Source organism: Engystomops pustulosus, unplaced genomic scaffold (assembly GCF_040894005.1).
Source record: "Engystomops pustulosus unplaced genomic scaffold, aEngPut4.maternal MAT_SCAFFOLD_197, whole genome shotgun sequence".
NCBI classification, from domain to species: domain Eukaryota; kingdom Metazoa; phylum Chordata; class Amphibia; order Anura; family Leptodactylidae; genus Engystomops; species Engystomops pustulosus.
Window position 1 is genome coordinate 5368 of NW_027285077.1, and position 26012 is coordinate 31379.

Consider the following 26012-nt stretch of genomic DNA (forward strand, 5'->3'; position numbering starts at 1 on the left):
GAGTGCACATTACTGGGGTGGGGAGCAGAGGGCACATTACTGGGGTGGGAGCAGAGGGCACATTACTGGGGTGGGAGCAGAGGGCACATTACTGGGGGGGGGGAGCAGAGGGCACATTACTGGGGGGGGGGGAGCAGAGGGCACATTACTGGGGTGGGAGCAGAGTGCACATTACTGGGGTGGGGAGCAGAGGGCACATTACTGGGAGGGGGGATCAGAGGGCACATTACTGGGGGGCAGAGTGACTTTGTTTATGTTACCAATTGATGTGTATGTTACCAATGAAAAGAGAGGGGCGGGGTTGTGAATACTTTGTGCCCCCCTGTGTGATGCGGTAGTCGGTGCCTAGTATATATTACTCCTATAATCTGCCTTCTCTCTGTTGTGTTGCTGTTTCCATTTGATTTCCTCTTATTATTATTTGGCGTTTTTAATGATTTATCCATTTAATCTGTGAATGTTTTTTTTTCTGCAGATCTTGATTCATTCCAGACGCGGCCCCGCAGTACGGTGTATGTACGGGAGGGGCAGGGGATGGTGCTGCTGTGCGGACCCCCTGCTCATTCTGGAGGTCAGTCTGTGATCATTCCTTGTAGTGCAGCGCCCCCTGCTGTTCACTGTGTGTATTGTGCCCTGTCTATGGGGATGTATCAGCAGATTAGATCTGAGCCTGTTGTCTGCTGTCACTTTAAGGTGTGACTCTAACAGCTGAGGTGTTCGCTTCAGTGTTTCATGATGACCTGTGAGTTCACCAGTAGTCTGTGATATTCCCATCATCTGTAAATAACCATGTGACACTCAGGATACAAAGAGACGTGGGAAATGTATTTATAAATATGGAAAGAAACAATGTATCAAAATAATTGTAGACCCCCACAAGAGGGGGGGCGGGGGAAGTAGTCACAGGAATCTGGTTTTGCTGGTACTTCCTTATATATTGAGCCCCTAAGACCCCCTGGATGACCTCTCCCCGTTATCATGTCAGACCCCATGACATTTAAAGGGGATCCACAATGGAAATGCAGTTTATACATCCACGGGGCATAAAGGTTGGGCTGGTGACTACATTGTGCCCCCGGTGATGTCATGTTACGTCTGGTGACTACATTGTGCCCCCGGTGATGTCATGTTACATCTGGTGACTACATTGTACCCCCCGGTGATGTCATGTTACATCTGGTGACTACATTGTGCCCCCCGGTGATGCCATGTTATATCTGGTGACTACATTGTGCCCCCCTGTGATGTCATGTTATATCTGGTGACTATATTGTGCCCCCGGTGATGTCATGTTACGTCTGGTGACTACATTGTGCCCCCGGTGATGTCATATCTGGTGACTACATTGTGCCCCCGGTGATGTCATGTTATATCTGGTGATTACATTGTGCCCCCGGTGATGTCATGTTACATCTGGTGACTACATTGTGCCCCCGGTGATGCCATGTTACATCTGGTGACTACATTGTGCCCCCGGTGATGTCATGTTACATCTGGTGACTACATTGTGCCCCCGGTGATGTCATGTTACATCTGGTGACTACATTGTGCCCCCGGTGATGTCATGTTATATCTGGTGATTACATTGTGCCCCCGGTGATGTCATGTTATATCTGGTGATTACATTGTGCCCCCGGTGATGTCATGTTACATCTGGTGACTACATTGTGCCCCCGGTGATGTCATGTTATATCTGGTGATTACATTGTGCCCCCGGTGATGTCATGTTATATCTGGTGACTACATTGTGCCCCCGGTGATGCCATGTTACATCTGGTGACTACATTGTGCCCCCGGTGATGTCATGTTACATCTGGTGACTACATTGTGCCCCCGGTGATGTCATGTTACATCTGGTGACTACATTGTGCCCCCAGTGATGTCATGTTACGTCTGGTGACTACATTGTGCCCCCCGGTGATGTCATGTTATATCTGGTGACTACATTGTGCCCCCGGTGATGTCATGTTATAGCTGGTGACTACATTGTGCCCCCGGTGATGTCATGTTACATCTGGTGACTACATTGTGCCCCCGGTGATGTCATGTTATAGCTGGTGACTACATTGTGCCCCCGGTGATGTCATGTTACGTCTGGTGACTACATTGTGCCCCCAGTGATGTCATGTTATATCTGGTGACTACATTGTGCCCCCGGTGATGTCATGTTATAGCTGGTGACTACATTGTGCCCCCGGTGATGTCATGTTACATCTGGTGACTACATTGTGCCCCCGGTGATGTCATGTTATATCCGGTGACTACATTGTGCCCCCGGTGATGTCATGTTACATCTGGTGACTACATTGTGCCCCCGGTGATGTCATGTTATATCCGGTGACTACATTGTGCCCCCCGGTGATGTCATGTTATATCTGGTGACTACATTGTGCCCCCGGTGATGTCATGTTATAGCTGGTGACTACATTGTGCCCCCGGTGATGTCATGTTACATCTGGTGACTACATTGTGCCCCCGGTGATGTCATGTTATATCTGGTGACTACATTGTGCCCCCCGGTGATGTCATGTTACATCTGGTGACTACATTGTACCCCCCGGTGATGTCATGTTACATCTGGTGACTACATTGTGCCCCCCGGTGATGCCATGTTACATCTGGTGACTACATTGTGCCCCCGGTGATGTCATGTTACATCTGGTGACTACATTGTGCCCCCGGTGATGTCATGTTACATCTGGTGACTACATTGTGCCCCCGGTGATGTCATGTTACATCTGGTGACTGCATTGTGCCCCCCGGTGATGTCATGTTATAGCTGGTGACTACATTGTGATGTCATGTTATATCTGGTGACTACATTGTGCCCCCCGGTGATGTCATGTTATAGCTGGTGACTACATTGTGATGTCATGTTATATCTGGTGACTACATTGTGCCCCCGGTGATGTCATGTTACATCTGGTGACTACATTGTGCCCCCCGGTGATGTCATGTTACATCTGGTGACTGCATTGTGCCCCCCGGTGATGTCATGTTATAGCTGGTGACTACATTGTGCCCCCCGGTGATGTCATGTTATATCTGGTGACTACATTGTGCCCCCGGTGATGTCATGTTACATCTGGTGACTACATTGTGCCCCCCGGTGATGTCATGTTACATCTGGTGACTGCATTGTGCCCCCCGGTGATGTCATGTTATAGCTGGTGACTACATTGTGATGTCATGTTATAGCTGGTGACTACATTGTGATGTCATGTTATATCTGGTAACTACATTGTGCCCCCGGTGATGTCATGTTACATCTGGTGACTGCATTGTGCCCCCCGGTGATGTCATGTTACATCTGGTGACTACATTGTGCCCCCGGTGATGTCATGTTATATCTGGTGACTACATTGTGCCCCCGGTGATGTCATGTTATAGCTGGTGACTACATTGTGATGTCATGTTATAGCTGGTGACTACATTGTGATGTCATGTTATATCTGGTAACTACATTGTGCCCCCGGTGATGTCATGTTACATCTGGTGACTGCATTGTGCCCCCCGGTGATGTCATGTTACATCTGGTGACTACATTGTGCCCCCGGTGATGTCATGTTATATCTGGTGACTACATTGTGCCCCCGGTGATGTCATGTCATATCTGGTGACTACATTGTGCCCCCGGTGATGTCATGTTACATCTGGTGACTACATTGTGCCCCCGGTGATGTCATGTTATATCTGGTGACTACATTGTGCCCCCTGTGATGTCATGTTACATCTGGTGACTACATTGTGCCCCCGGTGATGTCATGTTACATCTGGTGACTGCATTGTGCCCCCGGTGATGTCATGTTACATCTGGTGACTACATTGTGCCCCCGGTGATGTCATGTTATATCTGGTGACTACATTGTGCCCCCGGTGATGTCATGTTACGTCTGGTGACTACATTGTGCCCCCGGTGATGTCATGTTACATCTGGTGACTACATTGTGCCCCTGGTGATGTCATGTCATATCTGGTGACTACATTGTGCCCCCGGTGATGTCATGTTATATCTGGTGACTACATTGTGCCCCCGGTGATGTCATGTTATAACTGGTGACTACATTGTGCCCCCGGTGATGTCATGTTATATCTGGTGACTACATTGTGCCCCCGGTGATGTCATGTTATATCTGGTGACTACATTGTGCCCCCGGTGATGTCATGTTATATCTGGTGACTACATTGTGCCCCCGGTGATGTCATGTTATATCTGGTGATTACATTGTGCCCCCGGTGATGTCATGTTATATCTGGTGACTACATTGTGCCCCCGGTGATGTCGTGTTATATCTGGTGACTACATTGTGCCCCCTGTGATGTCATGTTATATCTGGTGACTACATTGTGCCCCCTGTGATGTCATGTTATATCTGGTGACTACATTGTGCCCCCGGTGATGTCATGTTATATCTGGTGACTACATTGTGCCCCCAGTGATGTCATGTTATATCTGGTGACTACATTGTGATGTCATGTTATATCTGGTGACTACATTGTGCCCCCGGTGATGTCATGTTATATCTGGTGCCCGCTTTCCTCATCCCCCTCTTCTGCACACAGAGCTCGTCTACTCCTGGACCTTTAATGAGTATCCGCCATTCGTACAGCAAGACAACCGCAGATTTGTGTCCCAGGTGACCGGGAATCTGTACATCGCCAAAGTGGAGCCGCCTGACGCCGGGAACTACACCTGCGTGGTGACCAACACCGTGACCAGCACCCGGCAGCACGGGCCCACCACCCCCCTCACACTCCGGACCGACGGTACCCAAACATCATCCCGGAATCTATCGCCGTATTGTGTACGCAGCTCCTCCTCACTGTCCCCTTCACTCTGCAGGAGTCATGGGAGAATATGAGCCCAAGATCGAGGTCCATTTTCCGGAATCCGTGTCTGCGGCCAAAGGCTCCACGGTGAAGTTGGAATGTTTTGCACTTGGAAAGTGAGTTCCATTATAACTGTGCTCTGATGAGAACGATTTGGACTTTGGGGTCTTCTACAGTGCGCCTCGTCACCCAGCTTTCCCCTGACACTGTATGATGTATGCATCATTCTAACTACTAGTCTGTGTGTCAGTCTTCACTGCAGTTCTGGGATTGTATTCCGGAATGAAGAAGCCTGTACATAGAAGGACATCATTAGAGAGGCTTCTACTCATTTTGACCATTTGATTAGATCAGGATTCTGGGAAAGCTGGGTGAAAGCTGGTTGTCACTTGTATCTTTGTCTGTAGCATCATCCTTGTGTGTCTTCCACAGTCCGGTCCCCACCATCACCTGGAGGCGGGCGGACGGTAAAGCCATATCCCGTAAAGTGCGACGCCATCGGTCCAGCGGCGTCCTGGAGATTCCCAACTTCCAGCAGGAAGACGCCGGACCCTATGAGTGCGTGGCGGAGAACACGCGGGGGAAGAACATGGTGCGAGGGCAGCTCACGTACTTTGGTATGATTAGGACTCTGTATAAAGACAATCACCCAGTATATCTGCTCATGGAAAAGCTGGGTGACAACCTATAGGGCTGCCAAAACTTGTCACCCAACCTTTCCAGAATATACAACTGGCCTAGTGATGGAGAAGGGAACCAGTCACATCATAACCAGACACTACAAGTGCATCTTGGGAGTCAGATTGGTCGTCACCCAGCTTTCCCGGAGGAAGATTTTCCTTTGCAGCAATATCACAACATCTGCTGTGCACAGGGGATTCTGGGGATTTTACACACAGATTAAAGGGTTAAAGAGTAAATGCATTAAAATGTAACGTGAAATGTTTTCCCTGTAGCACCTCCGGCCTGGGTGCAGAAGATCAACGACGCCCACATCGCCATCGAGGAGAACATATTACTGGAGTGTAAAGCCAGCGGGCGACCGAAACCCACCTACACCTGGCTGAAGAACGGGCAGCACCTGCAGAGCAAGGTACAAGAGCCGTATCACAGGATTAGATACACAGCTCTGCACATTGTATCACACATGATTAGATACAGTTGCTATACACTTGTCTTCTCCTCAGGGTCGTCTCCAGATTGAGCACGGGAGTCTCACCATCGCCTCGGTGAACGGCTCGGATTCGGGGATGTATCAGTGTCTGGCGGAGAATAAACATGGCACCATATACTCCAGCGCCGAGCTCCGGGTCATTGGTGAGTCCATTACTACAACGGGAATTGTGTCCTGGTCTGGACCGTACCGCGACTTCCCATAATTATCTGTGCAATTATAGAGGTCAAGGGGCAGTAATGGGGGCAAGTATCAGGTCTCTGCCCATTACTGCACCTAAAAGAAGCATCAGACTGTGCCCCCCGGTGATATCAGACTGTGCCCCCCGGTGATATCAGACTGTGCCCCCCCGGTGATATCAGACTGTGCCCCCCCCCGGTGATATCAGACTGTGCCCCCCCCCGGTGATATCAGACTGTGCCCCCCCGGTGATATCAGACTGTGCCCCCCCGGTGATATCAGACTGTGCCCCCCCGGTGATATCAGACTGTGCCCCCCCGGTGATATCAGACTGTGCCCCCCCGGTGATGTCAGACTGTGCCCCCCGGTGATGTCAGACTGTGCCCCCCGGTGATGTCAGACTGTGCCCCCCGGTGATGTCAGACTGTGCCCCCCGGTGATGTCAGACTGTGCCCCCCGTGATGTCAGACTGTGCCCCCCTGTGATATCGGTGCAGACTGTGCCCCCCCGTGATATCGGTGCAGACTGTGCCCCCCGTGATGCCCCTGTGATTTCAGTTTTGATGACACCTCGTCTCTCGTTGCAGCCGTCGGTCCGGACTTTTCTTCTGCATTTGTACGGAGAGTGACCTTGGGAAAAGTCGGAGGTTTTGTTATGATTGAATGTAAACCCAGAGCCTCTCCGAAGCCCACCATATCCTGGAAGAAGGGGAGGGACCTGGTGCGGACCAGCGCGAGGTGAGTAGTGGGGGGATACATTGTACTGAGGGGGAGGCACAGGGCGGCTCATACCTCACAGCAATGACTACAGCCAGAGCCTCCACTATGAGACTGACACCAATTTGCTGGAGGATTTGGAGCAATGTATCAGTAAGATACGGACCTTTGGAGAACCTACCGTCTCCTGGGGGTCCTAAACATCTAGCTGCCGACCTCACAGAGATGTGACATGAGAGGACACCTCCTGTGGCTCCCAGAACTTCATCCATGGTCCTCCGGAGGACCCCAGCCCCTGCACTCGTCTCCTCTGGATCTCATGTCCTTCCGGCCTGGAGGTCATTACAGAACTTTCCCTCAAATTTCCGGAATCTGGATGTTCTCTTGTAACTTTTTCTGTGCCATCTGCTGCTGGAGTGCGACCATCTGCTGCAACAAGTCTGCGAATATCTGCGGCGCCTGGACCCACATCAAGTATAAGCCTCGGCCAACGGATGTCATCTCCAGCAGCCAAAGCCACCGGAGGTCAGGACATCATCTGTCTGCAGCTGTGGAGGTGCGACCTGAGGACTGGAGATGATAGACCCCCCTCCCAGTGAAGACCCCAAATATACAGAACATAAAAGAGCCATAGTGGAGCTCCCTGCTGTCCAGCAATATTACGTAAGACTCTAGTGGTGCCCCTTGCTGTCCAGCAATATTACATAAGACTCTAGTGGTGCCCCCTGCTGTCCAGCAATATTACATAAGACTCTAGTGGTGCCCCCTGCTGTCCAGCAATATTACATAAGACTCTAGTGGAACCCCTGCTGTCCAGCAATATTACATAAGACTCTAGTGGAACCCCTGCTGTCCATCAATATTACATAAGACCCTAGTGGAGCCCCTGCTGTCCAGCAATATTACATAAGACTCTAGTGGAACCCCTGCTGTCCAGCAATATTACATAAGACCCTAGTGGAGCCCCTGCTGTCCAGCAATATTACATAAGACCCTAGTGGAGCCCCTGCTGTCCAGCAATATTACATAAGACTCTAGTGGAACCCCTGCTGTCCAGCAATGTTACATAATACCCTAGTGGTGCCCCCTGCTGTCCAGCAATATTACATAAGACCCTAGTGGAGCCCCCTGCTGTCCAGCAATATTACATAAAAGCCTAGTGGTGCCCCCTGCTGTCCAGTAATATTACATAAGAACCTAATGGAGCCCCTGCTGTCCAGCAATATTACATAAGACCCTAATGGAGCCCCCTGCTGTCCAGAAATATAACACAATACCCTAGTGGAGCCCCTGCTGTCCAGCAATATTACATAAGACCCTAGTGGTGCCCCTGCTGTCCAGCAATATTACATAAGACCCTAGTGGAGCCCCTGCTGTCCAGCAATATTACATAAGACTCTAGTGGAACCCCTGCTGTCCAGCAATATTACATAAGACCCTAGTGGAGCCCCTGCTGTCCAGCAATATTACATAAGACCCTAGTGGAGCCCCTGCTGTCCAGCAATATTACATAAGACTCTAGTGGAACCCCTGCTGTCCAGCAATGTTACATAATACCCTAGTGGTGCCCCCTGCTGTCCAGCAATATTACATAAGACCCTAGTGGAGCCCCCTGCTGTCCAGCAATATTACATAAAAGCCTAGTGGTGCCCCCTGCTGTCCAGTAATATTACATAAGAACCTAATGGAGCCCCTGCTGTCCAGCAATATTACATAAGACCCTAATGGAGCCCCCTGCTGTCCAGAAATATAACACAATACCCTAGTGGAGCCCCTGCTGTCCAGCAATATTACATAAGACCCTAGTGGTGCCCCTGCTGTCCAGCAATATTACATAAGACCCTAGTGGAGCCCCTGCTGTCCAGCAATATTACATAAGACCCTAGTGGAGCCCCTGCTGTCCAGCAATATTACATAAGACCCTAGTGGAGCCCCCTGCTGTCCAGCAATATTACATAAGACCCTAGTGGAGCCCCTGCTGTCCAGCAATATTACATAAGACCATACTGGAGCCCCCTGCTGTCCAGCAATATTACATAAGACCCTAGTGGTGCCCCCTACTGTCCAGCAATATTACATAAGACCCTAGTGGAGCCCCCTGCTGTCCAGCAATGTTACATAAGACCCTAGTGGTGCCCCCTGCTGTCCAGCAATATTACATAAGACCCTAGTGGAGCCCCTGCTGTCCAGCAATATTCATAAGACCCTAGTGGTGCCCCTGCTGTACAGCAATAATACATAAGACTCTAGTGGTGCCCCCTGCTGTCCAGCAATATTACATAAGACCTTAGTGGTGCCCCCTGCTGTCCAGCAATATTACATAAGACCCTAGTGGAGCCCCCTGCTGTCCAGCAATATTACATAATACCCTAATGGAGCCCCCTGCTGTCCAGAAATATAACACAATACCCTAGTGGAGCCCCTGCTGTCCAGCAATATTACATAAAACCCCAGTGGAGCCCCCTGCTGTCCAGCAATATTACATAAGACCCTAGTGGAGCCCCCTGCTGTCCTGCATTATTACATAAGACCCTAGTGGAGCCCCCTGCTGTCCAGCAATATTACATAAGACCCTAGTGGAGCCCCCTGCTGTCCTGCATTATTACATAAGACCCTAGTGGAGCCCCCTGCTGTCCAGCAATATTACATAAGACCCTAGTGGTGCCCCCTGCTGTCCAGCAATATTACATAAGACCCTAGTGGAGCCCCCTGCTGTCCAGCAATATTACATAAGACCCTAGTGGTGCCCCCTGCTGTCCAGCAATATTACATAAGACCCTAGTGGTGCCCCTGCTGTCCAGCAATATTACATAAGACCCTAGTGGAGCCCCTGCTGTCCAGCAATATTACATAAGACCCTAGTGGAGCCCACAGTTGAAAGTGCAAGTGTCCCACTCGAGATCATGAATCCTACAGAGTGCAGGTCGGCATATCCTAGCTGATAACAGATTACAATAGTCTGCATTAGAGGCGCATCAACTGGAGCGAGAGCTGAGATCTCCCGCCGCTCCCGAGTCCTCCGAGTCTGATGAGACAGATTATTATTATCGTGCTCTTTGGCCAAGGACTTGATGGCGTCCATGTACAGGCAGCCGTGACACTGTGTCAGCGCAGCCGCGCCTGGGATTTGGCTGGGGATGAATGTCACATAATGTCATCTCTGTGCAGCTACAGCAGCGTCAGTACAGGATCTCAGGAATATCACAGCGTCTGGAGATCACTACATACAGATTATACACCACCACTAGGGGGAGATCACTACATACACATTATACACCACCACTAGGGGGAGATCACTACATACAGATTATACACCACCACTAGGAGGAGATCACTACATACACATTATACACCACCACTAGGAGGAGATCACTACATACAGATTATACACCACCACTAGGGGGAGATCACTACATACAGATTATACACCACCACTAGGAGGAGCTCACTACATACACATTATACACCACCACTAGGGGGAGATCACTACATACAGATTATACACCACCACTAGGAGGAGATCATTACATACACATTATACACCACCACTAGGAGGAGATCACTACATACACATTATACACCACCACTAGGAGGAGATCACTACATACACATTATACACCACCACTAGGAGGAGATCACTACATACAGATTATACACCACCACTAGGAGGAGATCACTACATACACATTATACACCACCACTAGGGGGAGATCACTACATACACATTATACACCACCACTAGGAGGAGATCACTACATACACATTATACACCACCACTAGGGGGAGATCACTACATACACATTATACACCACCACTAGGGGGAGATCACTACATACAGATTATACACCACCACTAGAGGGGGATCACTACATACAGATTATACACCACCACTAGGGGGAGATCACTACATACACATTATACACCACCACTAGGAGGAGATCACTACATACAGAATATACACCACCACTAGGAGGAGATCACTACATACACATTATACACCACCACTAGGGGGAGGTCACTACATACACATTATACACCACCACTAGGGGGAGATCACTACATACACATTATACACCACCACTAGGAGGAGATCACTACATACACATTATACACCACCACTAGGAGGAGATCACTACATACGCATTATACACCACCACTAGGGGGAGATCACTACATACAGATTATACACCACCACTAGGGGGAGATCACTACATACACATTATACACCACCACTAGGAGGGGATCACTACATACACATTATACACCACCACTAGGGGGAGATCACTACATACAGATTATACACCACCACTAGGAGGAGATCACTACATACACATTATACACCACCACTAGGAGGAGATCACTACATACAGATTATACACCACCACTAGGGGGAGATCACTACATACACATTATACACCACCACTAGGAGGAGATCACTACATACAGATTATACACCACCACTAGGGGGAGATCACTACATACACATTATACACCACCACTAGGGGGAGATCACTACATACACATTATACACCACCACTAGGAGGAGATAACTACATACACATTATACACCACCACTAGGAGGGGATCACTACATACACATTATACACCACCACTAGGAGGAGATCACTACATACACATTATACACCACCACTAGGGGGAGATCACTACATACAGATTATACACCACCACTAGGAGGAGATCACTACATACAGATTATACACCACCACTAGGGGGAGATCACTACATACACATTATACACCACCACTAGGAGGGGATCACTACATACACATTATACACCACCACTAGGAGGGGATCACTACATACACATTATACACCACCACTAGGAGGGGATCACTACATACAGATTATACATCACCACTAGGGGAAGCTCACTACATACAGATTATACACCACCACTAGGAGGAGATCACTACATACACATTATACACCACCACTAGGAGGAGATCACTACATACACATTATACACCACCACTAGGGGGAGATCACTACATACACATTATACACCACCACTAGGGGGAGATAACTACATACACATTATACACCACCACTAGGAGGGGATCACTACATACACATTATACACCACCACTAGGAGGAGATCACTACATACACATTATACACCACCACTAGGAGGAGATCACTACATACACATTATACACCACCACTAGGGGGAGATCACTACATACAGATTATACACCACCACTAGGGGGAGATCACTACATACACATTATACACCACCACTAGGGGGAGATCACTACATACACATTATACACCACCACTAGGGGGAGATCACTACATACACATTATACACCACCACTAGGGGGAGATCACTACATACACATTATACACCACTACTAGGAGGAGATCACTACATACACATTATACACCACCACTAGGGGGAGATCACTACATACACATTATACACCACCACTAGGGGGAGATCACTACATACACATTATACACCACCACTAGGGGGAGATCACTACATACACATTATACACCACCACTAGGAGGAGATCACTACATACACATTATACACCACCACTAGGAGGAGATCACTACATACACATTATACACCACCACTAGGGGGAGATCACTACATACACATTATACACCACTACTAGGAGGAGATCACTACATACACATTATACATCACCACTAGGGGGAGATCACTACATACACATTATACACCACCACTAGGAGGAGATCACTACATACACATTATACACCACCACTAGGGGGAGATCACTACATACACATTATACACCACCACTAGGAGGAGATCACTACATACACATTATACACCACCACTAGGAGGAGATCACTACATACACATTATACACCACCACTAGGAGGAGATCACTACATACACATTATACATCACCACTAGGGGGAGATCACTACATACACATTATACACCACTACTAGGAGGAGATCACTACATACAGATTATACACCACCACTAGGGGGAGATCACTACATACACATTATACACCACCACTAGGGGGAGATCACTACATACACATTATACACCACCACTAGGAGGAGATCACTACATACACATTATACACCACCACTAGGGGGAGATCACTACATACACATTATACACCACCACTAGGGGGAGATCACTGCATACACATTATACACCACCACTAGGAGGAGATCACTACATACACATTATACACCACCACTAGGGGGAGATCACTACATACACATTATACACCACCACTAGGGGGAGATCACTACATACACATTATACACCACCACTAGGGGGAGATCACTACATACACATTATACACCACCACTAGGGGGAGATCACTACATACACATTATACACCACCACTAGGGGGAGATCACTACATACACATTATACACCACCACTAGGGGGAGATCACTACATACAGATTATACACCACCACTAGGGGGAGATCACTACATACAGATTATACACCACCACTAGGGGGAGATCACTACATACACATTATACACCACCACTAGGAGGAGATCACTACATACACATTATACACCACCACTAGGGGGAGATCACTACATACACATTATACACCACCACTAGGAGGAGATCACTACATACACATTATACACCACCACTAGGAGGAGATCACTACATACACATTATACACCACCACTAGGGGGAGATCACTACATACAGATTATACACCACCACTAGGGGGAGATCACTACATACAGATTATACACCACCACTAGGGGGAGATCACTACATACACATTATACACCACCACTAGGAGGAGATCACTACATACACATTATACACCACCACTAGGGGGAGATCACTACAGATTATACACCACCACTAGGAGGAGATCACTACATACACATTATACACCACCACTAGGAGGAGATCACTACATACAGATTATACACTACCACTAGGAGGAGATCACTACATACACATTATACACCACCACTAGGAGGAGATCACTACATACACATTATACACCACCACTAGGAGGAGATCACTACATACGCATTATACACCACCACTAGGGGGAGCTCACTACATACACATTATACACCACCACTAGGGGTAGATCACTACATACACATTATACACCACCACTAGGGGGAGATCACTACATACACATTATACACCACCACTAGGAGGAGATCACTACATACACATTATACACCACCACTAGGAGGAGATCACTACATACACATTATACACCACCACTAGGGGGAGATCACTACATACACATTATACACCACCACTAGGAGGAGATCACTACATACATATTATACACCACCACTAGGGGGAGATCACTACATACACATTTTACACCACCACTAGGGGGAGATCACTACATACACATTATACACCACCACTAGGAGGAGATCACTACATACACATTATACACCACCACTAGAGGGAGATCACTACATACACATTATACACCACCACTAGAGGGAGATCACTACATACACATTATACACCACCACTAGGAGGAGATCACTACATACAGATTATACATCACCACTAGGGGGAGATCACTACATACACATTATACACCACCACTAGGGGGAGATCACTACATACACATTATACACCACCACTAGGGGGAGATCACTACATACACATTATACACCACCACTAGGGGAGATCACTACATACACATTATACACCACCACTAGGGGGAGATCACTACATACACATTATACACCACCACTAGGGGGAGATCACTACATACAGATTACACACCACCACTAGGAGGAGATCACTACATACAGATTATACACCACCACTAGGAGGAGATCACTACATACACATTATACACCACCACTAGGAGGAGCTCACTACATACAGATTATACACCACCACTAGGAGGAGATCAATACATACACATTATACACCACCACTAGGAGGAGATCACTACATACACATTATACACCACCACTAGGAGGAGATCACTACATACACATTATACACCACCACTAGGGGGAGATCACTACATACAGATTATACACCACCACTAGGAGGAGATCACTACATACACATTATACACCACCACTAGGAGGAGATCACTACATACACATTATACACCACCACTAGGGGGAGCTCACTACATACACATTATACACCACCACTAGGAGGAGATCACTACATACACATTATACACCACCACTAGGAGGAGATCACTACATACACATTATACACCACCACTAGGGGGAGATCACTACATACAGATTATACACCACCACTAGGAGGAGATCACTACATACAGATTATACACCACCACTAGGAGGAGATCACTACATACACATTATACACCACCACTAGGGGGAGATCACTACATACAGATTATACACCACCACTAGGGGGAGATCACTACATACAGATTATACACCTCCACTAGGGGGAGATCACTACATACACATTATACACCACCACTAGGAGGAGATCACTACATACACATTATACACCACCACTAGGGGGAGATCACTACATACACATTATACACCACCACTAGGGGGAGATCACTGCATACACATTATACACCACCACTAGGGGGAGATCACTACATACAGATTATACACCTCCACTAGGGGGAGATCACTACATACAGATTATACACCTCCACTAGGGGGAGATCACTACATACAGATTATACACCACCACTAGGAGGGGATCACTACATACAGATATTACACCACCACTAGGGGGAGATCACTACATACACATTTTACACCACCACTAGGGGAGATCACTACATACAGATTATACACCACCACTAGGGGGAGATCACTACAGATTATACACCACCACTAGGAGGGGATCACTACATACAGATATTACACCACCACTAGGGGGAGATCACTACATACACATTATACACCACCACTAGGAGGAGATCACTACATACAGATTATACACTACCACTAGGAGGAGATCACTACATACACATTATACACCACCACTAGGGGGAGATCACTACATACACATTATACACCACCACTAGGGGGAGATCACTACATACACATTATACACCACCACTAGGAGGAGATCACTACATACACATTATACACCACCACTAGGAGGAGATCACTACATACACATTATACACCACCACTAGGAGGAGATCACTACATACGCATTATACACCACCACTAGGGGGAGATCACTACATACACATTATACACCACCACTAGGAGGAGATCACTACATACACATTATACACCACCACTAGGGGGAGATCACTACATACACATTATACACCACCACTAGGAGGAGATCACTACATACATATTATACACCACCACTAGGGGGAGATCACTACATACACATTTTACACCACCACTAGGGGGAGATCACTACATACACATTATACACCACCACTAGGAGGAGATCACTACATACACATTATACACCACCACTAGGAGGAGATCACTACATACAGATTATACACCACCACTAGGAGGAGATCACTACATACACATTATACACCACCACTAGAGGGAGATCACTACATACACATTATACACCACCACTAGGAGGAGATCACTACATACACATTATACACCACCACTAGGAGGAGATCACTACATACAGATTATACACCACCACTAGGAGGAGATCACTACATACACATTATACACCACCACTAGGAGGAGATCACTACATACAGATTATACACCACCACTAGGGGGAGATCACTACATACACATTATAAACCACCACTAGGGGGAGATCACTACATACACATTATACATCACCACTAGGAGGAGATCACTACATACACATTATACACCACCACTAGGGGGAGATCACTACATACACATTATACACCACCACTAGGGGGAGATCACTACATACAGATTATACACCACCACTAGGGGGAGATCACTACATACACATTATACACCACCACTAGGGGGAGATCACTACATACACATTATACACCACCACTAGGGGGAGATCACTACATACAGATTATACACCACCACTAGGGGGAGATCACTACATACACATTATACACCACCACTAGGGGGAGATCACTACATACACATTATACACCACCACTAGGGGGAGATCACTACATACAGATTATACACCACCACTAGGAGGAGATCACTACATACACATTATACACCACCACTAGGGGGAGACCACTACATACACATTATACACCACCACTAGGGGGAGATCACTACATACACATTATACACCACCACTAGGAGGAGATTACTACATACAGATTATACACCACCACTAGGGGGAGATCACTACATACACATTATACACCACCACTAGGGGGGGATCACTACATACACATTATACACCACCACTAGGGGGGGATCACTACATACACATTATACACCACCACTAGGAGGAGATCACTACATACACATTATACACCACCACTAGGAGGAGATCACTACATACACATTATACACCACCACTAGGGGGAGATCACTACATACACATTATACACCACCACTAGGAGGAGATCACTACATACACATTATACACCACCACTAGGAGGAGATCACTACATACAGATTATACACCACCACTAGGAGGAGATCACTACATACACATTATACACCACCACTAGGAGGAGATCACTACATACAGATTATACACCACCACTAGGAGGAGATCACTACATACACATTATACACCACCACTAGGAGGAGATCACTACATACACATTATACACCACCACTAGGAGGAGATCACTACATACAGATTATACACCACCACTAGGAGGAGATCACTACATACACATTATACACCACCACTAGGGGGAGATCACTACATACAGATTATACATCACCACTAGGGGGAGATCACTACATACACATTATACACCACCACTAGGAGGAGATCACTACATACACATTATACACCACCACTAGGGGGAGATCACTACATACAGATTATACACCACCACTAGGGGGAGATCACTACATACTGTAGGTTTGGCTCCTCACATACTGTTTATGTTCTCTCTGTCCTGCAGAGTTGCAATTTTGGATGATGGAAGTTTGAAAATCTCTAACCTGACCAAAGCAGATGCTGGGAGTTATACTTGTACGGCCACCAATCACTTTGGGACTGCCAGCAGCACTGGGACTCTCGTGGTTAAGGGTACAGTATCCATTTTTATAGTATTTGTCAGTATTAAGATTGCCTACAGGAAGCTCTGAGTTATTTTTAAAGGATCCTCCAGCTGGAATAATTTCCTGCGCTGCCTCCACAGGTGTAATGAGGTATTACACGTGTGCATTGAAGCGAAGGGCTTGTTGGGTCCTCCAGCACAGGAGTTCTGCCTTGTAGTTGCTCTTCTTGATATGAGATGTTTCTCTGCCTTGAATCCTTGTGTCTGTTCGCTCCTCAGATCCCACCCAGGTGTTGGTGCCCCCTTCCAGCATGGACGTCACAGTGGGGGAGAGCATTGTGCTGCCCTGCCAGGTCTCCCATGACCACTCCCTGGACATCTCCTTCTCCTGGGTCTTCAATGGACAGCTCATCGATTTCCAGAAAGATGGAGAACACTTTGAGCGCGTGGGAGGAGTAAGTATGACTCCGCCCAGGAGGAGCATAAGCTCCTCCCCTTGTGGCACTGCTTGTGTGTCTATGGATTCAGTGTATCAGAGTCATCATCCTTCTTCTTACGTTACTTTGTATTGTTCTCCACAGCAAGACTCTGCGGGCGACTTAATGATAAGGAGCATTCAGCTGAAGCATGCTGGGAAATACATCTGCCTGGTCCACACCAGCGTCGATAAACTGTCCGCAGGGGCCGACCTCATCGTCAGAGGTACAACCAGAAATAGTCAATAGGAAACCATCAGCAGGCCAGTGTTATGTACTGTCCCTGGAGAGATGTGTAATCAGACCTCACACTGCTGTGCTCTGTGCTCTCTGCAGCCAGTGTTATGTATTGTCCCTGGAGAGATGTGTAATCAGACCTCACACTGCTGTGCTCTGTGCTCTCTGCAGCCAGTGTTATGTATTGTCCCTGGAGAGGTGTGTAATCAGACCTCACACTGCTGTGCTCTGTGCTCTGTGCAGCCAGTGTTATGTACTGTCCCTGGAGAGATGTGTAATCAGACCTCACACTGCTGTGCTCTGTGCTCTCTGCAGCCAGTGTTATGTATTGTCCCTGGAGAGATGTGTAATCAGACCTCACACTGCTGTGCTCTGTGCTCTCTGCAGCCAGTGTTATGTATTGTCCCTGGAGAGATGTGTAATCAGACCTCACACTGCTGTACTCTGTGCTCTCTGCAGCCAGTGTTATGCATTGTCCCTGGAGAGATGTGTAATCAGCCCTCACACTGCTGTGCTCTGTGCTCTCTGCAGCCAGTGTTATGTATTGTCCCTGGAGAGATGTGTAATCAGACCTCACACTGCTGTGCTCTGTGCTCTCTGCAGTCAGTGTTATGTATTGTCCCTGGAGAGATGTGTAATCAGACCTCACACTGCTGTGCTCTGTGCTCTCTGCAGCCAGTGTTATGTACTGTCCCTGGAGAGATGTGTAATCAGACCTCACACTGCTGTGCTCTGTGCTCTCTGCAGCCAGTGTTATGTATTGTCCCTGGAGAGATGTGTAATCAGACCTCACACTGCTGTGCTCTGTGCTCTCTGCAGCCAGTGTTATGTATTGTCCCTGGAGAGATGTGTAATCAGACCTCACACTGCTGTGCTCTGTGCTCTCTGCAGCCAGTGTTATGTACTGTCCCTGGAGAGATGTGTAATCATACCTCACACTGCTGTGCTCTGTGCTCTCTGCAGCCATTGCTATGTACTGTCCCTGGAGAGATGTGTAATCAGACCTCACACTGCTGTACTCTGTGCTCTCTGCAGCCAGTGTTATGTATTGTCCCTGGAGAGATGTGTAATCAGACCTCACACTGCTGTGCTCTGTGCTCTCTGCAGCCAGTGTTATGTATTGTCCCTGGAGAGATGTGTAATCAGACCTCACACTGGTGTGCTCTGTGCTCTCTGCAGCCAATGTTATCTATTACCCCTGGAGAGATGTGTAATCAGACCTCACACTGCTGTGCTCTGTGCTCTCTGCAGCCAGTGTTATGTATTGTCCCTGGAGAGATGTGTAATCAGACCTCACACTGCTGTGCTCTGTGCTCTCTGCTGCCAGTGTTATGTATTGTCCCTGGAGAGATGTGTAATCAGACCTCACACTGCTGTGCTCTGTGCTCTCTGCAGCCAGTGTTATGTATTGTCCCTGAAGAGATGTGTAATCAGACCTCACACTGCTGTGCTCTGTGCTCTCTGCAGCCAGTGTTATGTATTGTCCCTGGAGAGATGTGTAATCAGACCTCACACTGCTGTGCTCTGTGCTCTCTGCAGCCAATGTTATCTATTACCCCTGGAGAGATGTGTAATCAGACCTCACACTGCTGTGCTCTGTGCTCCCTGCAGCCAGTGTTATGTATTGTCCCTGGAGAGATGTGTAATCAGACGTTTGTGTATGTTGTAAGTAGCAGCAGGACTGTGATATGTGGATTTATATTCTGGAATTGTGGCTTCTCCAAGTGCACTGGGGGCGTGTCTGATTAAACATCTCTCCAGAGATAATACCTTACACTGGCTGCAGAGAGCACAGAGCACAGCAGTGTGAGGTCTGATTAAACATTTCGGACAACGCGCCGCGGGATCGCGATAGGACCGGGTAGGTAAATGAGCCCCAATGTCTCCTTTCTTCTAAAATCAACTTGTATAATAATGCTAACGAGCATGTAGGGCTCCTGGGGTGTTACCAGAGCCCCTCTGTGCTGTAGCTTTACAGGCTCTAAGACTGTGTCCCCCCACCCCGCTCTGTCAGCACTTCCCCCTCCCTCTGGCTGATATAATCTCACACAGTAGGAGGGGCACTTGCTCCTGCACAGTGTGACAGCCTTTGAATTTGCAACACCTGGGGTTTCTGGTAACACCCCCAGAGCCCTTCTGACTCATTAGCATATTTTTGAAAGCATATTTGTTTTCCATTGCCCCCTTCCTTCTACAATCAAAGCCGATTCCCGCAGTCCCGGTGCCCGGATCTATCTATCATGGTAGATTTCCTATAAGCTGTGAGGTTCTCTCTGCATATTACACTCCTCACATCACGAGGCGTGAGATTATACCATGCTGTAACCCCCTGATGTGTGCCCTCGGCAGGACCCCCGGGACCCCCTGATGCCCTCACAGTGGAGGAGATCACAGACACCACCGCTCAGTTATCCTGGATGCCCGGAGTGGACAATCACAGCCCCATCACCATGTACGTGGTGCAGGCGCGGACCCCCTTCTCCGTGGGCTGGCAGGCGGTCAGCACAGGTGAGGCCGTCACATATGATGTAATATCTGGGGGTTATATCAGTGCTGGAGCATTATATATGATGTAATATCTGGGGGTTATATCAGTACTGGAGCGTTATATATGATGTAATATCTGGAGGTTATATATGATGTAATATCTGGAGGTTATATCAGTGCTGGAGCGTTATATATGATGTAATATCTGCAGGTTATATCAGTGCTGGAGCGTTATATATGATGTAATATCTGGGGGTTATATCAGTGCTGGAGCGTTATATATGATGTAATATCTGGGGGTTATATCAGTGCTGGAGCGTTATATATGATGTAATATCTGCAGGTTATATCAGTGCTGGAGCGTTATATATGATGTAATATCTGGAGGTTACATCAGTGCTGGAGCGTTATATATGATGTAATATCTGGGGGTTATATCAGTGCTGGAGCGTTATAATATATTCTGCTCTTCTTCCAGTTCCTGAGGTTGTGGACGGCCGATCCTTCACAGCGACTGTGGTCGGTCTCAGTCCGTGGGTGGAATACGAGTTCCGAGTTATCGCCATCAATCAGATCGGTATTGGGGAGCCCAGCCCCCCCTCTGACAAGAGGAGAACAGAGGAAGCGCGTGAGTAGCACCCCCTCTTCTATTACACTGTTGGAGTGTTATAGAGGTAGTCAGTGCACATGTTATAATGTCAGAGGTTGCTGTGCATGCTGGGAGCTGATAGCGGCCCATTATACAGGATGACTGTAGTATCATATCTGACCACAAGATGGCGCCAGCGTCCAATCAGCAGATCTGTACCACTGTACTACAACCCTCACTCTCCGCCTCTTCTCTCCTCTCTGACAGTTCCTGAGGTGACTCCGGCTAACGTCAGCGGTGGAGGAGGGAGCAAGAGCGAGCTGGTCATCACATGGGAGGTGAGCGGCTACACACGCTCTGTAAATGGACATTTCCTCTAAGTGTTACTGAGTCACATACACAATAAGACATTGATGGAAAATTCCTCTAAGTATCAAGTACTCAGATGAACAATTCCTTTTAGCATCAGTCACACCCACAATATAGTTGAAGTGTCAGATGCATAGACAATATGACATTGATGGAAAATGTAAGCGTCAGTCACATGGACAGTCCCTCTAAGCGTCAGTCAGTCACATACACAGTGTGATATAGATGGACAGTCCCTCTAAGCGTCAGTCAGTCACATACACAGTGTGATATAGATGGACAGTCCCTCTAAGCGTCAGTCAGTCACATACACAGTGTGATATAGATGGACAGTCCCTCTAAGCGTCACTCAGTCACATACACAGTGTGATATAGATGGACAGTCCCTCTAAGCGTCACTCAGTCACATACACAGTGTGATATAGATGGACAGTCCCTCTAAGCGTCAGTCAGTCACATACACAGTGTGATATAGATGGACAGTCCCTCTAAGCGTCAGTCAGTCACATACACAGTGTGATATAGATGGACAGTCCCTCTAAGCGTCAGTCAGTCACATACACAGTGTGATATAGATGGACAGTCCCTCTAAGCGTCAGTCAGTCACATACACAGTGTGATATAGATGGACAGTCCCTCTAAGCGTCAGTCAGTCACATACACAGTGTGATATAGATGGACAGTCCCTCTAAGCGTCAGTCAGTCACATACACAGTGTGATATAGATGGACAGTCCCTCTAAGCGTCACTCAGTCACATACACAGTGTGATATAGATGGACAGTCCCTCTAAGCGTCAGTCAGTCACATACACAGTGTGATATAGATGGACAGTCCCTCTAAGCGTCAGTCAGTCACATACACAGTGTGATATAGATGGACAGTCCCTCTAAGCGTCACTCAGTCACATACACAGTGTGATATAGATGGACAGTCCCTCTAAGCGTCAGTCAGTCACATACACAGTGTGATATAGATGGACAGTCCCTCTAAGCGTCACTCAGTCACATACACAGTGTGATATAGATGGACAGTCCCTCTAAGCATCACTCAGTCACATACACAGTGTGATATAGATGGACAGTCCCTCTAAGCGTCAGTCACATACACAGTGTGATATAGATGGACAGTCCCTCTAAGCATCAGTCAGTCACATACACAGTGTGATATAGATGGACAGTCCCTCTAAGCGTCACTCAGTCACATACACAGTGTGATATAGATGGACAGTCCCTCTAAGCGTCAGTCAGTCACATACACAGTGTGATATAGATGGACAGTCCCTCTAAGCGTCAGTCACATACACAGTGTGATATAGATGGACAGTCCCTCTAAGCGTCAGTCAGTCACATACACAGTGTGATATAGATGGACAGTCCCTCTAAGCGTCACTCAGTCACATACACAGTGTGATATAGATGGACAGTCCCTCTAAGCATCAGTCACATACACAGTGTGATATAGATGGACAGTCCCTCTAAGCGTCACTCAGTCACATACACAGTGTGATATAGATGGACAGTCCCTCTAAGCGTCAGTCAGTCACATACACAGTGTGATATAGATGGACAGTCCCTCTAAGCGTCAGTCAGTCACATACACAGTGTGATATAGATGGACAGTCCCTCTAAGCGTCAGTCACATACACAGTGTGATATAGATGGACAGTCCCTCTAAGCGTCAGTCACATACACAGTGTGATATAGATGGACAGTCCCTCTAAGCGTCAGTCACATACACAGTGTGATATAGATGGACAGTCCCTCTAAGCGTCAGTCAGTCACATACACAGTGTGATATAGATGGACAGTCCCTCTAAGCGTCAGTCACATACACAGTGTGATATAGATGGACAGTCCCTCTAAGCGTCAGTCAGTCACATACACAGTGTGATATAGATGGACACTCCCTCTAAGCGTCAGTCAGTCACATACACAGTGTGATATAGATGGACACTCCCTCTAAGCGTCAGTCAGTCACATACACAGTGTGATATAGATGGACAGTCCCTCTAAGCGTCAGTCAGTCACATACACAGTGTGATATAGATGGACAGTCCCTCTAAGCATCAGTCACATACACAGTATGATATAGATGGACAGTCCCTCTAAGCGTCAGTCACATACACAGTGTGATATAGATGGACAGTCCCTCTAAGCATCACTCAGTCACATACACAGTGTGATATAGATGGACAGTCCCTCTAAGCGTCAGTCAGTCACATACACAGTGTGATATAGATGGACAGTCCCTCTAAGCGTCAGTCAGTCACATACACAGTGTGATATAGATGGACAGTCCCTCTAAGCGTCAGTCACATACACAGTGTGATATAGATGGACAGTCCCTCTAAGCATCACTCAGTCACATACACAGTGTGATATAGATGGACAGTCCCTCTAAGCATCAGTCACATACACAGTGTGATATAGATGGACAGTCCCTCTAAGCGTCAGTCAGTCACATACACAGTGTGATATAGATGGACAGTCCCTCTAAGCGTCAGTCAGTCACATACACAGTGTGATATAGATGGACAGTCCCTCTAAGCGTCAGTCAGTCACATACACAGTGTGATATAGATGGACAGTCCCTCTAAGCGTCAGTCAGTCACATACACAGTGTGATATAGATGGACAGTCCCTCTAAGCGTCACTCAGTCACATACACAGTGTGATATAGATGGACAGTCCCTCTAAGCGTCACTCAGTCACATACACAGTGTGATATAGATGGACAGTCCCTCTAAGCGTCACTCAGTCACATACACAGTGTGATATAGATGGACAGTCCCTCTAAGCGTCAGTCAGTCACATACACAGTGTGATATAGATGGACAGTCCCTCTAAGCGTCACTCAGTCACATACACAGTGTGATATAGATGGACAGTCCCTCTAAGCGTCAGTCAGTCACATACACAGTGTGATATAGATGGACAGTCCCTCTAAGCGTCAGTCAGTCACATACACAGTGTGATATAGATGGACAGTCCCTCTAAGCGTCACTCAGTCACATACACAGTGTGATATAGATGGACAGTCCCTCTAAGCGTCAGTCACATACACAGTGTGATATAGATGGACAGTCCCTCTAAGCGTCACTCAGTCACATACACAGTGTGATATAGATGGACAGTCCCTCTAAGCGTCAGTCACATACACAGTGTGATATAGATGGACAGTCCCTCTAAGCGTCAGTCAGTCACATACACAGTGTGATATAGATGGACAGTCCCTCTAAGCGTCAGTCACATACACAGTGTGATATAGATGGACAGTCCCTCTAAGCGTCACTCAGTCACATACACAGTGTGATATAGATGGACAGTCCCTCTAAGCGTCAGTCAGTCACATACACAGTGTGATATAGATGGACAGTCCCTCTAAGCGTCAGTCAGTCACATACACAGTGTGATATAGATGGACAGTCCCTCTAAGCGTCAGTCAGTCACATACACAGTGTGATATAGATGGACAGTCCCTCTAAGCGTCAGTCAGTCACATACACAGTGTGATATAGATGGACAGTCCCTCTAAGCATCACTCAGTCACATACACAGTGTGATATAGATGGACAGTCCCTCTAAGCGTCAGTCAGTCACATACACAGTGTGATATAGATGGACAGTCCCTCTAAGCGTCACTCAGTCACATACACAGTGTGATATAGATGGACAGTCCCTCTAAGCGTCAGTCAGTCACATACACAGTGTGATATAGATGGACAGTCCCTCTAAGCGTCACTCAGTCACATACACAGTGTGATATAGATGGACAGTCCCTCTAAGCGTCAGTCACATACACAGTGTGATATAGATGGACAGTCCCTCTAAGCGTC

At 47.4% G+C, this 26012-nt stretch overlaps 1 protein-coding gene across 1 annotated transcript in view; it reads left to right on the top strand.

The window, feature by feature from the left end:
• Nucleotides 1-476: 476 nt before the first annotated feature.
• The window catches only part of LOC140108920 (contactin-4-like), a 34684-nt gene continuing 9148 nt past the window's right edge, over nt 477-26012 (top strand). The window contains exons 1-13 of the mRNA XM_072132005.1: nt 477-571; nt 4564-4767; nt 4844-4946; nt 5263-5447; nt 5787-5923; nt 6018-6147; nt 6771-6921; nt 17919-18046; nt 18297-18472; nt 18599-18719; nt 21080-21238; nt 21696-21845; nt 22074-22144. Coding sequence (XP_071988106.1) covers nt 535-571; nt 4564-4767; nt 4844-4946; nt 5263-5447; nt 5787-5923; nt 6018-6147; nt 6771-6921; nt 17919-18046; nt 18297-18472; nt 18599-18719; nt 21080-21238; nt 21696-21845; nt 22074-22144 — 1752 coding nt within the window. The 5' untranslated portion in view covers nt 477-534. The remainder of the gene's footprint in view (nt 572-4563; nt 4768-4843; nt 4947-5262; nt 5448-5786; nt 5924-6017; nt 6148-6770; nt 6922-17918; nt 18047-18296; nt 18473-18598; nt 18720-21079; nt 21239-21695; nt 21846-22073; nt 22145-26012) is intronic.